This window comes from Betta splendens, chromosome 9 (assembly GCF_900634795.4).
Source record: "Betta splendens chromosome 9, fBetSpl5.4, whole genome shotgun sequence".
Taxonomy (NCBI): Eukaryota; Metazoa; Chordata; class Actinopteri; order Anabantiformes; family Osphronemidae; genus Betta; species Betta splendens.
Window position 1 is genome coordinate 17,231,378 of NC_040889.2, and position 15,064 is coordinate 17,246,441.

The window sequence follows — 15,064 nt, forward strand, 5'->3', positions numbered from 1 at the left end:
AAGTGCAATGAGGCCGTCAGTAGACTGCAGTCAGAACAGCAGCTGTCTGCACCCACTTCAGTCATGTTATTCAGCATTATTTGTTTCTTGTTTGGAAATCGCTTACTAAAATGTCAGTGTGTTGTTTCTAGATAACCTTTGGCAAGATCTCCTCATTGCAGTGGGCAGAGAGACCATATTTGTTTTAAAAAAAAGGCATCTTCATTCACAACATGTTCACTTAGATTTTTACGTTATGATACACTTTATCGACTGTATCTAAAAATATAAATTTTAAATGTAAATGAAGATGTGAAATAATACTATATAACATACAATAGCTTAAATTATATTATTGTATATATTAAGTCACAAAATCAGTGTCAGCTGAGTCTGTCAACTAAGTTGCCTGTAGGGAGTTTTAATGTCCAGCAGGTGTCAGTATTCAGTGACACAGTATCGACACAGTATCAATACAGTTTTGCAATGTGTCGAAACGTTTCATGACGCCTCATCTACCCATCACTACCGGATAATATTTAACGGTTACGACAATTTAAACCCGAAATAAGCAGCTGCCTTAGACCGATACACGTCTTTGCGAAGCGGCGCGCGCTCCCGCGTGCAGCTATCACTATTTGGCACGACACCGGAAGTAATAATCCTCCATTGGGTCAACGTCCGCGCGACGGAGTAAGTGTTCCACCATAGCGAGATTTGGCTTATATGTGTTGTATATCGCGTAACTAACACATTGTATCCGTGTTTAATAGCTTGCGGCTACAGATAGTCTGGATATTTGTTGTGTATTTATAGGTAGCGCTCATCTCCACGAAAAGACGCAGCCATGCCGCCGGGGCCTGTTCAGATCGTTCAGCCGGAGCTCAACAACAAGGTAACGCGCCGGAGGCTAGCTAGTTATGGCTAGCAGTGTAGCCAGGCCTTTTCTCAGGAAACGAGCGGACTGTTGGGTTAACCATGTAAACATGAGCGTTATTCGCGCTGGTGTCATTCTAGGCCTTAGTTTGGCGTACAGGTGTTTAGCTTCTTGTTCTTGAGCGCCATCTCACTCACGGAACCGGCAGCCCAGACGCCCAGCATCAGATTACCCCGGGTTATATAGGAAAATGATAGAGCCGTAATTGTTTAAGAGTATTTCTATACTGCATCTTATATAGTGAAGGTATAAAGTATAAAGTGTTTAGATACAAATTCGTGTTTCAGTTATTCCAATTCATAATAACGTCAGCTGGCATTTGATTAAGTGGCAAGAGATGGTGATTGAGTTTGTTATCGTGGTGAAGGTGTGTTGATCTTGTGCTGTCATAAATGCTGTTCACAGAGTGATGTACCAACAGAGGAAACCCCAGCTACCAAACCCATAGTTGGTATTATATATCCACCTCCCGAGGTCCGAAACATAGTTGACAAGACAGCCAGCTTTGTTGCCAGGTTGGTTTTTCGACACGTCACCGTTTAGTACAGCCACGGTCTCGCCTAAATGTCAATTTCATGGCTAATATTTTGGAATTTCACAGGAACGGGCCCGAGTTTGAAGCACGAATTCGTCAGAATGAGATCAACAACCCAAAGTTTAATTTCCTCAACCCCAACGACCCCTACCATGCCTATTATCGGCACAAGGTTAATGAATTCAAGGAGGGCAAAGCACAGGAGCCGTCTGCAGCAGTACCTAAGGTTATGCAGCAGACTATGCAGCAGTCTCAGCAGCTTCCTCAAAAAGTAAGAGGGTGCCTAATCTTGTTTTTGTTCTTATGATCAGTAGTATATGTCCATCAAAACTAATATTTTATATTTGCCCATAGGTGCAGTCCCAAGTGATCCAGGAAATTATTGTTCCTAAAGAACCTCCTCCTGAGTATGAGTTCATTGCAGATCCTCCATCAATCTCAGCATTTGACCTTGACGTTGTCAAGCTCACTGCCCAGTTTGTTGCTCGCAATGGTCGCCAGTTTCTCACTCAGCTGATGCAGAAAGAACAGAGGAACTACCAGTTTGACTTTCTGCGACCACAGCACAGCCTTTTCAACTACTTCACCAAGCTGGTTGAGCAGTACACAAAAGTGAGCTTACAGATTGCCTAATGTATGTTTATTTGTTTTTTACTTTGCGGTAATGCTTAATTTTGTCTCTATTGTCTAGATACTGATTCCTCCCAAAGGGCTGTTGGTCAAGATGAAGAAAGAGGCTGAGAATCCAAAAGAGGTTATGGACCAGGTAATCATTTATTGATTTATTGTAATAATTTACCTGCGACAGTGTCGCATGCAAGCATTGATTCTTTATTGCATATGCTAATAAGCTGTTCTACTCTTCAAACACCAGGTGAGGTACCGTGTGGAGTGGGCAAAGTTCCAGGAGCGTGAGAGAAAGAAGGAGGAGGAGGAAAGAGAGAGGGAACGGGTGGCATATGCCCAAATTGACTGGCATGACTTTGTAGTGGTCGAGACAGTGGATTTCCAGCCTAACGAACAGGGTAATTACGGCACAGTAAATAGAACTGTTTATTTTGTAAACCCCTAATTGTTGCCAGAATCAGTTGTCTTTATTGGTGTTTTGTTTCTCCAGGCCACTTCCCACCACCCACCTCTCCCGAGGAGCTTGGCGCTCGCATCCTAATTCAAGAGCGTTATGAGAAGTTTGGAGAAAGTGAGGAGGTTGAGATGGAGGTTGAAAGTGATGATGAGGACGCTGAACAAAAGGGTCGAAATGAGGGTCAGCCCTCACAGCCTGATCAAGACACACAAGTACAGGACATGGACGAGGTAAGGAACAAATAATTAATTCAATATTGTGTTGGGTCTATGATTAGTATTTGCTTTTTTTATGTGGATATCACAAGCTAATTGTAGAACATGTGGCGGTGCTTTGCTAAAAGATTAAATTAAAGTAACAGCTGGTATTAAGTGTTTCCTTCCTGATTTCAAGGGATCTGACGACGAAGATGATGTTATGAAGGTTCCCATGCCTCCAGACCGCCCCATGCCCCCTCCACTGCCTCCAACTCCAGACCATGTTATTATTCGCAGAGACTATGACCCCAAAGGTAACTTATGCTTTCAAACCTTTGAAAGGCACCTACTACAGTATGTACACTGTTTACTTTTCTAATGTTATCTTTGCTTTCCAGCTTCGAAGATACAGGCCTCCATTTCAACTCCAGATGAGTACCTTATCTCACCAATTACTGGTGAGAAGATCCCAGTCAGTAAGATGCAGGAGCACATGCGTATTGGCCTGCTGGACCCACGCTGGCTGGAGCAGAGAGACCGCATAATCAAAGAGAGGCAGATAGAGGATGAAGTCTATGCTCCTGGATTGGATATCGAAAGCAGCTTGAAACAGCTGGCTGAGAGGCGTACTGATATCTTTGGTGTGGAAGAGACAGCGATTGGTAAAAAGATTGGTGAGGAAGAAATCCAGAAGCCAGAGGAAAAGGTGAGAACAGTTATCAGACAAAAGCACAGGATATGACCAAGGTTATCTAAAAAGAATGGAAGAATATTTTAAATTTGTGTTGTTTTGTTTCCCTTCTTCCTTCAGGTCACATGGGATGGCCATTCAGGTAGCATGGCACGTACGCAACAGGCAGCACAGGCCAACATCACCTTGCAAGAGCAGATTGAAGCCATTCACAAGGCCAAAGGACTGGTGGGAGAGGATGATACTAAAGAGAAGATTGGACCTAGCAAGCCAAGTGAAATTCATCACCAGCCTCCCATTCCCTCCGCTGCACCTATTTTGTCTAAACCCAGCCCTCCTGTCACAGTGCCTCGCCCACCCTCTGCTGTGAGTTAATGTTTTACAAAAATTATAATTTATTCTATTTTAATATTTCTCTTTTTAAACGTACATCTCATGGTTAACTAATGTGTTTGCTACAGGTGCCACCTCCAGTGCGCACGACGCTCCTGTCTGCTGTGCCTGTAATTCCGAGACCTCCTGTTGCCCCCGTGGTGCGTCTTGCGCCGGGACAAGTCATTGCATCAATGCCTCCCATGATTCCTGCTCCCCGTATCAATGTGGTTCCCATGCCTCCAACAGCACCTCACATCATGGCCCCCAGACCACCCCCCATGGTTGTTCCAGCTGGTAAGATGAAGGTTCCCATTATTCACACCGGAGGATAAATGGCATAGTTGAAATAAGCAAGTCTGATTATATTGTACACATTTAGAAAATGGACTTTTAGATAGCATGTCCTTTTTTTTTCTTCAGCTTTTGTTCCAGCTCCTCCGGTGCCACAGCCACCAACAGTTCCTGCACCTCCTTCTCACCCACCTCCACCTCATGACGATGAGCCACTTAGCAAGAAAATGAAAACGGAGGACAATCTCATTCCAGAGGAGGAGTACCTTCGTCGAAATAAGGTTTGTTAGTGCAGCAAGCTGTGATATTATTATAATTAGTAGTAGTAGTAGTAGCAATAAGTAACTTGTTTTCCTTTCCAGGGTCCTGTGGCAGTTAAAGTCCAGGTTCCCAACATGCAGGACAAGACCGAATGGAAGCTAAATGGCCAAGTACTGAATTTCACTGTCCCGCTCACAGACCAGGTTTGCATATGTTACCCAATTGTTTCCCTTCTTCTCGTGAATATTCCAGAGCGCATGCTCTAGTCTTACCACTGTGCAAATGCAATGTGTACACAGGTGTCTGTCATTAAAGTCAAAATCCATGAAGCCACAGGGATGCCAGCGGGAAAACAGAAGCTACAGTATGAGGTAAACTTGTTTACCCTAGTTGGAACATTTGTCGTTGCATGTGCATTTATCAAAATGCACACTGAATAATATTGTTGAACTTTTTTTTCCTTGTGTAGGGCATTTTCATCAAGGATTCCAACTCCCTGGCCTATTACAACATGAGCAATGGTTCAATCATTCACTTGGCACTAAAGGAACGAGGTGGAAGGAAGAAGTGAGCCAAGCAGCAGGAAGAAAAACATTTTACTCAGCCGGGTCCTTTTTTTTTTTTTTTAAATCTTAGTTTAACTATCATTTTCATGATTATATAGCATTTTCATACACTTCTGTGTGATGGGCGTGCTTTTCCTACATGTCAACCTTTACTCGCAGTGCTCAGTGAATTGCACGCTGTGTAGACATGTCATCACAAAACCCTTAGTGTGTAGATGTTGATAAACAGTACTGTGGAAAATGTAAAGCCTCCTAATGTTCCCTCATTTAAGTAAAGAACTTCAGAAATATGAATCTGCCTGTGTTGTTTTTGCGGTGTTAGACATTCGATGAAGCCATTGACTAATAATTGCATCACGATCTATCAGATGCCCAGTTATGTTACAGACTCAGGCAGTGACGCATTGGCGTGGAGTAAACTGTTTACTTGCAAATGTTTCTTCTGGTAGATGACTCAGATGAGCTGCAGCGCAATAGCGGGCCAGATTTAAAGTGCAGTTCCGCAGACAGCCACTAGGGGCGGTGCTAACAGTAAGACGGCAAAACCCAGCCAGCCAGGACAGGCTGGGTTGTTGCTGGTCGATGCAAAATCTGTCCATTCCAGTCGGGATGACAGGAGTACGAACACCGTTAGCAGCAAAGAGAAAGGAGTGCTGCAGCCGAGCTGACGCTCAACTGTGAAAACCGAGATAATATAGCGTCGCTGCGCAGAAGGTCGGGTCGGGTTGCGACGAGCAGTTGAGGTAAACTTTAAGCTAGCCAACGTTAAGTCTGATGAAGTGTTCAGGATCATCTAAGCTAGTTAGCACGAGCGTTTGAGGTCTCCTGGTGGAGCGAAGTATTAAGTTAGATACGATTTAGGTACACATCAGCCGTTAAAACGTTTATCGTATGTCGAGGAGTCATGGCGTGAATGCTGCTTGGCTCCGCAATATATGCAGACGAGCACATTTGACTCGGGGTTGTCAACAAGCGCGCTGACGTTAGCTGTCCTGGCTAGCCAGCCAGCCAGCCTCCTGCCACCATGGCCAAAACAGAGAACGGCCGTCAATCTGTGGACACGCGGAGCATCCGGACCATCAGCAGCAGCCACATCGACGACGAGAGCTCCGTGGGCTCCGACTCGGAGATCAACGGCTTCGCCAGCGACCGGAGGACCGATAAATACGGATTCATCGGCGGGGCGCAGCAGTACTCGGAGGAGTCGTAAGTCAGCGTTCAGCTCCTAACAGATCCCACCTTTTGTTGTCACGCCAGTGGTTCCGCTAATGAAAACCCGAGAGCAGTGTGAGCAGACGTGAACTTTCAGCCCGGCGGCGTTGGTCGGTGCAGCGGCTAAGCTAATGGCCGAGCTCCAAAACAGCTGCGTGGCAAAATGTCTTTAAAGCCGCGGTGGACACCGTGAACCCGGTGAAATATAACGCAAGAGAGGCTGAAAGCGGATGGGTGGAAGATGGAAGCACCGCGTGTCTTCCGTGTGTTCTGTCAAGTTTTTTATTTTATTTTTATATTTTAAAATAAAATGCCTCATTGCACGAATAGTAAAACAGCGTCGCCCTCGTCTGCTTCACTTGGATGAAGTGATTCACGCTCCTGCTTTGCCTTTTCTGTCTCCAAGCGCGGCCCTAAAGCCCACATTACAGCACTGAAATAGCGCAAGGAGCGAGAGAGAGCTGCGCCAAGCGCTGGAAGAGTGGGAGATGCCCGCTTTCTGGGGGTTTGGCAGCCTGGGAGCTACAGCTCCGGTGCCCCGTTACTGGAGGGGCCTCTCTTGGCTCCCAGGTTTAAAGGTAGTCACTGACTTTAGGTTCAGCTCTCTCTCTGGCAGTGAGAGTATCTAATCATTGTTTGGGGAAGTTGAAACCAGAGAGCAGCGTTGTATAACAGATCCACAACGTGTAGCCTACATGCTTTTCTCTTTTTAAGGGAAACTGGGCTGTCCCAAGTTTTAAAAAGTGCTCTTAGAAGACGCTGAAACCTACAATTACAGGCTTGCGCTGATGAGATAATAACACAGTTTAGCCAAGCATCAGACCTCATTTGTAACGCAGGTTAGACTTGCCTACGGTTTCTTTTTCTGCTGGAGAGTAGAACATGAAGCGTTTAATGTTTCCTGCTGGTAAACGTTACATCATAAAGAAAGCGGTCCTGACGGCAGTCGCACACACTTTACTATTAAATGGTTTCGTATTCTTTATACTCACTTCAAAACTCTTTATTGTAGTTGTTATTTTTAATTACACGTTTGACTTGAGAGCGGCCACACACGCAGATCTGATGGGTTTCTTTTAGTCTTACCCTCCAAGAGTCTGGTGGTGCTAACAAATGCCTTTTAATTCATTTGTATTTTATGTCTGTCTGAGCAGCCTCAGGAGAAAATGTCAATATTATTTTTAACTCATTCGTGCAGAATAAAACTTTTATTTACTTGTGGTTCACTCTGGTTGAGTGATATTTTCCCTTACCCTCTTTTCTCTGCTTTTCCAGAGCTCAGGATGTCCCTACAGAGGTGCTCAGGCAGAGGGAGGTGAAGTGGCTGGACATGCTCAGCCACTGGGACAAGTGGATGATGAAAAGATTTGATAAGGTCCGTACCAAGATTTAACATGACACACATGACAAGTGTATTACTTGTATGCATTGTTCAGATACTAATCGGTTATTTACTTCTCCTAAAGCCGCTGTCTGAACTTTACTCCTACTGTATGAAGGTGTTTCAGCACTAAGCTGTTACATACGCATGGTCAGACAAGGCTGATGTCAGGGCCCGTGTATTTGCTTGCATGCTTAAAATACTTCTGCGGACATGTTTGCTGCTTCATTTGCCTGGTTGGCTCTTTGCAGTCACTCTGCTATTTAACACGGAGGTGCAGCCTCAAACCCCCCCCCCCCCCCCCTTCAGCGAGTCAGCAGCAGGATAGGACCCATCCCTTTATCAAGCCAGAGACCACGTGACAGATTCACGGTCTCAGATTTAGGGTGGGGCGGTGTTTACTTCCTGCAAGGCAGCTCTATAATAAAGGTGCTGTAAACTCAGTGAAGCGGTAGACATTTTTCTGCTGTGCACATTACTGGGCTTTTCAGTCATACAGTGACTTTATACAATAAATGATCTTATCAGGGATTTGTGGAAGCTTCCAGACCAGAAACAGCTGCACGTGACTCATGAGGAAAAAATAAATTACACAAAAAAAGTGAAAGGGTGAGAAATATGCACGTTATGTGCTTGTGCATATTGCTACTTGTCGTCAGTCAAAGTTTGCACCTCAGTTCTGGTAAAAGGGAAGATTTGAGGGAGAGAGAGAGAGCGATATTAGCAACGAAAGACACAGAAGTGATTGGAGGGTGTGGATAGTGATAGTGCTTTAGTTTTCATACGTGGGTTCTTTTGGTTCCGTCAGATAATCTGTGATGCAGTAACAGTGCAGGAACTTTGCAGTAATTGATATCCCATGACATCAGAGTGTTCTTGAAAATGAGAGCTGTGTTTGCCTTAAACAAAGGGTGTAGTTGCTTTTAGGGAATCCAAACCTAAGAGCTAATATGAGTTCTGGTTCCATGACCTATTTCCCGTGTTATTATTCTTAAACCTTGTCATGCTTCAAATGCTTTGGTGAACCCCTGTTTTCCTGTGGCCCAGGTGAGGATACGGTGCCAGAAAGGAATTCCTCCTGCCCTCCGAGGTCGTGCGTGGCTCTACCTGTCAGGCGGGAAGGTGAAGAGAGAGCAGAACCGTGGAAAGTTTCAGGTCTTCAAGCTTCTTCTTTCACTTCCTCTTCACAGTTTAAATGTGGGATTAATTTCATTTTTAAATTTCAATTCAAATTGTAACTGAAACTGTGGTTTAGTCACCAGTGTTGTTCTTTAAGGATGCTAGCGTTAGTTTACTTTTAATTCTGTTTTTTGACAACTTGGCTGCTTTATCGGTTAACGATGCATCTCTCGCTGTCAGAGAACTTCATTTTAGAATAAGGAAATAAAATCAATAAATACAGTATTACATATACCCCTGGCTCTGTTGTTTAATTACAAATCTACAATGCCTGTACACCTCTCCTCTGTGTTGTATTAGGAGCTGGACAGTCAACCAGGTGACGTCAAATGGCTTGATGTGATTGAGAAAGACCTCCATCGACAGTTTCCTTTTCATGAGATGTTTGTGTCACGGGGAGGACATGGGTAATCTGTCTGTCATTACACACTAGGATTGCAGAGTGTTTTGAAATAGTATTAGTGTATTTAAATTATTTATTTGAATTTAAGGTTTTTGTGTATTTTTCTTTTGATTGAGTGCAGGCAGCAGGACCTGTTTCGTGTTCTTAAGGCCTACACCCTGTACAGACCAGAGGAAGGATACTGCCAAGCTCAGGCTCCCATTGCTGCTGTGTTGCTCATGCACATGCCTGCTGAGGTACTGTACAATTTTTCTTTCACTCACAAACCCCATGTAAAAGACAAAAGACAAAGATGATTGACATTATTATGTTCTACAGCTCAGTTACACTTTGTTATCTCAGCAGAGCCAGACTGAGGTCATCTAGAGATAAATTAGGAAGCTGTTCCTCAGACTCAGTGCTTGGTAACATTAGACAGAACCAACCATAATAACAATACTAAGGCAGAGTAAGACATGTATGCAAAGCAAACACGATAGTATCATTGGCTAAATTAGGTAAGAACGACACACTATTCATGCGTCAACATGTCCTTCTGGTGTGATAATTAATTCCGCTCTGTCTCATACACTTTTATTATCACAGTCAAAATTTCCATCGTTATCTGACTTCAGGGTGAACAAAGAGAGGCATTATATAAAATCCTTAGTCTGTTTCCTGACATCATCTGTGTTTGTTTCCACAGGATGCCTTTTGGGTTCTGGTCCAGATTTGTGAGAAGTATCTTCCTGGCTACTACAGTCCTGGCCTGGTGAGAATGCAACACGTTCAAGCATGCGCACCTACATCAGCCAGCGTTATAAATCCACAGGGAATAAGAGTTCACAAGTGACTGTAATCCACGCTGAATGACTGGGCTTTCACTGTGTTTACAGCAGAGCTGGAATGTCGTTTTGATTTGCAGACACAGGGATTCTGTGGTTACACGTTCTTATGCAACACTGAAACGTTGGCAGACCACAGTTTCAACACTGGGTTACATACTTACTTGCACAACTGCATAGTAATAAAGTGTCTCGGTTAATACATTTTTCCTGGTGGTTCAGCTTGATTGTTGTTAAATGATTTCATTCATTTGAGGCGAAGAAGCACAGAGCTACAAAAGATGTTTCACAATCTGACTAATAATACAGTGCAGTGGACAGATTGAAGTTGGAGCAACACAATCCTTTTCCACTACTTTATTTTTAATGGATAATCATTCACTTGCATTATCTGTATCCAACACTGGTGTTTACTCTTTTCTGCCTCCCCGCCTACTTCTGCTTCAGGAAGCTATACAGCTGGATGGAGAAATCCTGTTTGCTCTGCTACGACGCGTCTCCTCGCTAGCTTTCCGTCATCTGGAGAAGTACAAGATCGACCCCATTCTTTACATGACTGAGTGGTTCATGTGTGCCTTCTCTAGAACGCTGCCTTGGGCCTCAGTGCTGCGTGTCTGGGACATGTTCCTTTGTGATGGTAACAGTAGTTCATAATGCTGTACTGTTCAATAGATGCTTATTGACCCCCATCTAATATTCTTCAGATTGAAATGCATTCACTTGGTTTCTCTCTCTCTCTGTCAGGGGTAAAGATCATCTTCCGAGTGGGTTTGGTGCTGCTTAGGTGCATGTTGGGGACCCGGGAGAAGCTGAAGGCCTGTCAAGGCCTGTATGAAACCATGGAGCTTCTCAGGGCTATAGACCCACGATACATGCAGGAGGGCTTCCTCGTTCATGAGGTAAGAGCAGAACAGTGGCTTGAAAATAAGATACAAGTACTGTTATTTTGCATTTTAAACTTTACATGTATTTTCTATTTTAATGTGGCATTGAACCAAAAAAGCTGCAATACTGAGGTTTGCTAAAGCTAGAAGCTGTGTGTGTTGATGACAAAAGTCATATTATCCTAGCATAATCTCTTAATGATGCAGGGGAGGGTTGTGTCGCTCATTGGAGTTGCCACAACAGTGAGTATTCACAGACGTAGACAAGGGAACAGCAGAGAGTCCTAGAGCCTGAAGTAAAAGAGAAACAGAGACAAATTACTCTGAATGTTCGCTGGCCAGTGTCTGGTTCCTGTGTAGGACTCTTGTGTGAGTATCTGTCTATGTTAACAATGCCCCTTCTTATACAAAGCGCTGCATTGACTGTGGGTAGTGGTGCATCAGCATCAGCCCCAGGGCCCTTTGGTATTTACTGACAAAAGTTCATTTTAACTCGTGAAACATGTGGATAACATATTTTCCAGTGAGGCTGTTGCTTAGGATCTTCTTTATTGGGATCCTTATGACTGCAGCTGCAAACCTGGCAATGCGTCTCCTGTTCTTCCCGTTGCAGATCGTGGAGGTGCCAGTTACGGCACGAGATGTGGAAAGGGAGCATCACAGCCAGCTGAAGCGCTGGAAGAAGAACCGCGGCGAGCTCAACTTTAAGCCGCCCCCTCGGATGCACGGCGCTCGCCTAATCATGATGGCCGAGCCGCCGAGGCGCCAGGACCTGGAGCAGAACCCCACCATTGTACTCGAGGTTCCTCAGTCCACCTCACAGCTGAGAGCGAGCAAGAAGAAGAGGAGCATGAAGAAATCTCAGGCCACTGTGGAAATTCCCAACCCGTATCCTCTTACACACAACCCTTCACCTCCACCCTCGGATCCACTTGCCCCACCTCCAGTCAACACCAAGATGTCAGACTCCTTTCGCCAGCAGCAAGCGCCTCTTACAGACCTTGTCCCTGCCAAAGAGTCTTTTCTTCAGCAGTCCACACAGAGCCTTAGCAGCACAGAGCAGGACACATACCTGTAGCTTCACCGTAGTCACTTCGACTGCATGAGTGGTAAAAGCACCAAAGCACCAGCAACAGCCGGCCTTTGCCTTGTGGCATCACTGTTATTCTAACATTGGACTCTTTTGTATTCATATATTTACCTTTTGATAACATTTCGATTAGAAAATTATTAGCATACACGAAAGCTTCAACGCCACATGTAAAACTACTTCTGTGCTTGTGCCATTTCTCCTGGTGTTACCTCCTCTTGGTTTTTCTTTGTTTAGATCATAAGTCTTGGTTTTCTGTGCATATGGGAAACATGTTACTGACCTAATGGGAGCATAGTAATATCTACACGTAACAGTGGTGTAAATAAGAGTTAAAGATTAGAGATGCCACAGTGGATGCGGTTCTTTTTAGCATTTCTATTCATTTCAACACCTTTGTTACTTTAAGCAGTGGCTGATACAGTTGTTATACTTTTCAATGCAAGGTCTTTTATTTCAGAGTTTTGGTCACTAGAGGGCAGCCTCGCAGAGGGTTGAGCCATCATCTTCCTCTACTGAGAAGCTCTTTTTGTACAAGCACTATTTATTAAGTAAAACCTGAAATGAGTCCATAGTCTGCTAATGCACTAAAGGTCTTTGTTTTTTTCAGTCAGTGTAGTGATGTGGTCCAACTCTTTGTAAATGAGACACTTTGCAGCAGTAATTTATGTTACAGTTCGCTCTGTGGCAGAACACTGGACATTCCTCACTCTATGACACATTCCTGCCTTGTTGAACGCCTAAACAGTCTGAAGGCCGCCTCTTGCCAAATGCAAATGTGTTTGTGTGTGTGTGTACATGTGTTTCTATCACAACGTAGACTGTGAGTGATCACACAGGAATCACCTAGTGGTGCTGACCGTCATCCTGGCATAGCTCAAATATTCACCATTTGGGCTCTTTGTTGGGTGATTTTTTGGTTTTTCTAATATTTGCTAGAATTTCCAAAGCAAATCAACATTGTTGTTTAGAGACTATTCACAAACCGTGACCCGCTGCTTTTGTTAGTACAGTAGAGATCATGGGATTTTCCAGTGTATTGGGATCTTTGGAACATTTCACTTAACGTGTATAGTTTCTTTGGGAATCCTGGAGATATTCAGTGCCTAAAGGCTTTTTTTAAAAGCATGTTGGACAATCTTTTTTTTTTCTCAGCCAGTCTGTTTTCTAACAGTGAAAAATGATAAAGGGAGATTTAACAGGCATCTGCACACACTAATAAATTTGCAAAAAAACGCATGTGTAGATAATAAAGAGCTACAAGTTTCAAAGGGATGACACATTTCCAAGCAGTGACACTCCTGTAGTTTTTTAGGTGCTTAAATAACCCACCTCACATTTCGCTGATGTTATTTTAATTTAATACTTTGTGTAGATATGACATGTAAATGAAATCTATTTTTCATTGTATAAAGCTTTATTTTATTGAACAGTTTTAGCAGATGGGACATCTCTAAATCTTCAGGACCATATACTTTAATATTTGAAACGCTAGAACATCTTCATCTGGAAATGGGGGAACTGTTTACCACTGAAAATGGAGTTTTTTCACCAATCACAATAAGCCTAAAACTGTTTGACAACCATGGACACTATGCATCATCATGACTTTAATTTTTACCAATAAAGATTTGTTCAAATTCATTTAAACCGTTTGCTTACCGTAGTGCTTTAATGTGGGCAGACAGACTTTGTTTGCAGTGTATCATGTTCACCTGCAGATGGACCAACAGAGTCATCACATCACCCAAACATACAAGGCTGCTGTAGAAATGCTCATTTCATGAGCATGAGGAAATGCCATGAGGTCTAACTCTGAAAGTGGCTCGGGGCTGAAAGAAATAGTGTTTGTGTTCTGGGAAGGTTGTTGCTTTCTTGCAGAGTCTTGGCTAAAAACCACTAACTAGTTAGTTTATCTAACACTACATCTCAACAACTGGGGTGTGTACTGAGCTATTTTGACCTTTATGATGTGTTGGCGTATGTATTAATATTTTAATACCTTCGTACAGAGGCACAGAGGGGTACGTCACCATGCAAAGGTTTTGTGTGGTCAAGCTGCAGTTCCCAGAATATGCATGAGGTCCCGTTGCTTTCTAAAGAAAGACTGGTTGTAGATTAGTTTAATGAAAGAATTTAGACAACACAATGAATCATCTTTTCCCACAAGTAATTCTGCACCATGTCAAATCTGTCATGTCAGATAGCGCTTCACGGTGCCAATCTTATCAAATGGGAGTTCATGCTCTGGTGTCTCTCTGTCTAAGCATTTTTGTAAAGCAAAAAAAAACAGACTGTGAAGCCACCGTAGGAGTGTATCCATCCATGACACAAGTATTTGACCTTTTTGCTCCAAGGCTTTCTCTTTAGCTCCAAAACATCCCCCCAAAGAGCTCATTCCTCCTTCCCCTCGTTCCGACTAATGACAGGTTGCTATTCTTTTCTTAATTCACAGTTTAACCACCCAATGGCTCTTTTCTCCTCGAGGTGTGGGATATCTGCAGCCTTTCCCTCAGGCCTTTAAGAATTGGTTGCAAATTGCTGCCTTGATGACCTCGATATATCCGCTAACGCACTTCTAACCGTTCTGCAAAGCCAGGGCTGCAGCTGTTGATGCCTGGTCCTCTGAAGTTCAGCGCAGTGATTGAGACACGGGCAGCGCCTTGCAGGTAGTTTAGCCTCTGTCACCGCCTTCACTGCGGTAATAACTTTTCGACACACTGTCAGTATAACTGCTGGGTATAGTGCGTAAATGGGATTCGTACTTGAAAGACAGTACAGGCCAATAGTTATTCATCACACTTAGCCACCTGTCACTCTACCAAGGCCATTATGGGCCATTTTGGGATGTGTTGATGTTTGCCCACATGAGGCACAGCAACAGTTAATGGTCTAGGTCCCTAAGGAATACATGCACCGTCACGCTTTCCCTCTTTGCATCGGACACCTGGCCTTCTTTCAGCGCCACCGTGCCATTTACATCTCAAAGGGCGACCGCCAAGAAGGCTCTCTCTGTGCTCTCTTCCTTACTCCAGAAATGATCTGATTTATCTCTTCATCAACGGAAATATATGCCTTTAGAGGCCAATCCCGCCTCTCTCATCCCTCGCAAACCGAGACCCAGTAAAAAGAGAGACTTGTGGTCCCCCATGTGATCCCAAAACCTAACGGACCC

The 15,064-nt window shown here is 43.9% G+C and overlaps 2 protein-coding genes across 3 annotated transcripts; both read left to right on the top strand.

Annotated features, from left to right (window-relative positions):
- Positions 1 to 526: 526 nt before the first annotated feature.
- On the top strand, positions 527 to 5,210 carry sf3a1 (splicing factor 3a, subunit 1). The gene is made up of 16 exons (XM_029162519.3): positions 527 to 672; positions 796 to 874; positions 1,322 to 1,431; positions 1,518 to 1,722; positions 1,806 to 2,063; positions 2,143 to 2,217; positions 2,326 to 2,476; positions 2,569 to 2,765; positions 2,929 to 3,046; positions 3,131 to 3,438; positions 3,544 to 3,789; positions 3,885 to 4,092; positions 4,219 to 4,370; positions 4,452 to 4,553; positions 4,650 to 4,721; positions 4,820 to 5,210. The coding sequence occupies exons 2-16, from the start codon at positions 827 to 829 to the stop codon at positions 4,919 to 4,921; spliced, it is 2,352 nt and encodes a 783-aa protein (XP_029018352.1). The 5' UTR covers positions 527 to 672; positions 796 to 826; the 3' UTR covers positions 4,922 to 5,210.
- A 225-nt stretch (positions 5,211 to 5,435) lies between these two features.
- LOC114862334 (TBC1 domain family member 10A-like) lies at positions 5,436 to 13,533 on the top strand. Of its 2 annotated transcripts, XM_029162521.3 has the most exons (10): positions 5,436 to 5,659; positions 5,917 to 6,122; positions 7,404 to 7,503; positions 8,557 to 8,664; positions 8,989 to 9,095; positions 9,213 to 9,327; positions 9,777 to 9,842; positions 10,363 to 10,552; positions 10,660 to 10,814; positions 11,413 to 13,533. In XM_029162521.3, the coding sequence occupies exons 2-10, from the start codon at positions 5,941 to 5,943 to the stop codon at positions 11,875 to 11,877; spliced, it is 1,488 nt and encodes a 495-aa protein (XP_029018354.1). In that variant the 5' UTR covers positions 5,436 to 5,659; positions 5,917 to 5,940; the 3' UTR covers positions 11,878 to 13,533. The 2 variants fall into 2 exon arrangements, with proteins under 2 accessions (XP_029018354.1, XP_029018353.1); XM_029162520.3 differs by having other exon boundaries at positions 5,436 to 6,122.
- The last annotated feature ends 1,531 nt before the right edge of the window (positions 13,534 to 15,064 follow it).

Bases quoted from the DNA above. Each gene is read 5' to 3' on its own strand.
- sf3a1 (XM_029162519.3), top strand. From the start codon at position 827: ATGCCGCCGGGGCCTGTTCAGATCGTTCAGCCGGAGCTCAACAACAAG. The intron at 4,371-4,451 runs GTTTGTTAGTGC...TTTCCTTTCCAG, and splicing joins AGTACCTTCGTCGAAATAAG to GGTCCTGTGGCAGTTAAAGT. The intron at 4,722-4,819 runs GTAAACTTGTTT...TTCCTTGTGTAG, and splicing joins AACAGAAGCTACAGTATGAG to GGCATTTTCATCAAGGATTC.
- LOC114862334 (XM_029162520.3), top strand. From the start codon at position 5,941: ATGGCCAAAACAGAGAACGGCCGTCAATCTGTGGACACGCGGAGCATC. The intron at 9,328-9,776 runs GTACTGTACAAT...TTGTTTCCACAG, and splicing joins TCATGCACATGCCTGCTGAG to GATGCCTTTTGGGTTCTGGT. The intron at 9,843-10,362 runs GTGAGAATGCAA...CTTCTGCTTCAG, and splicing joins GCTACTACAGTCCTGGCCTG to GAAGCTATACAGCTGGATGG.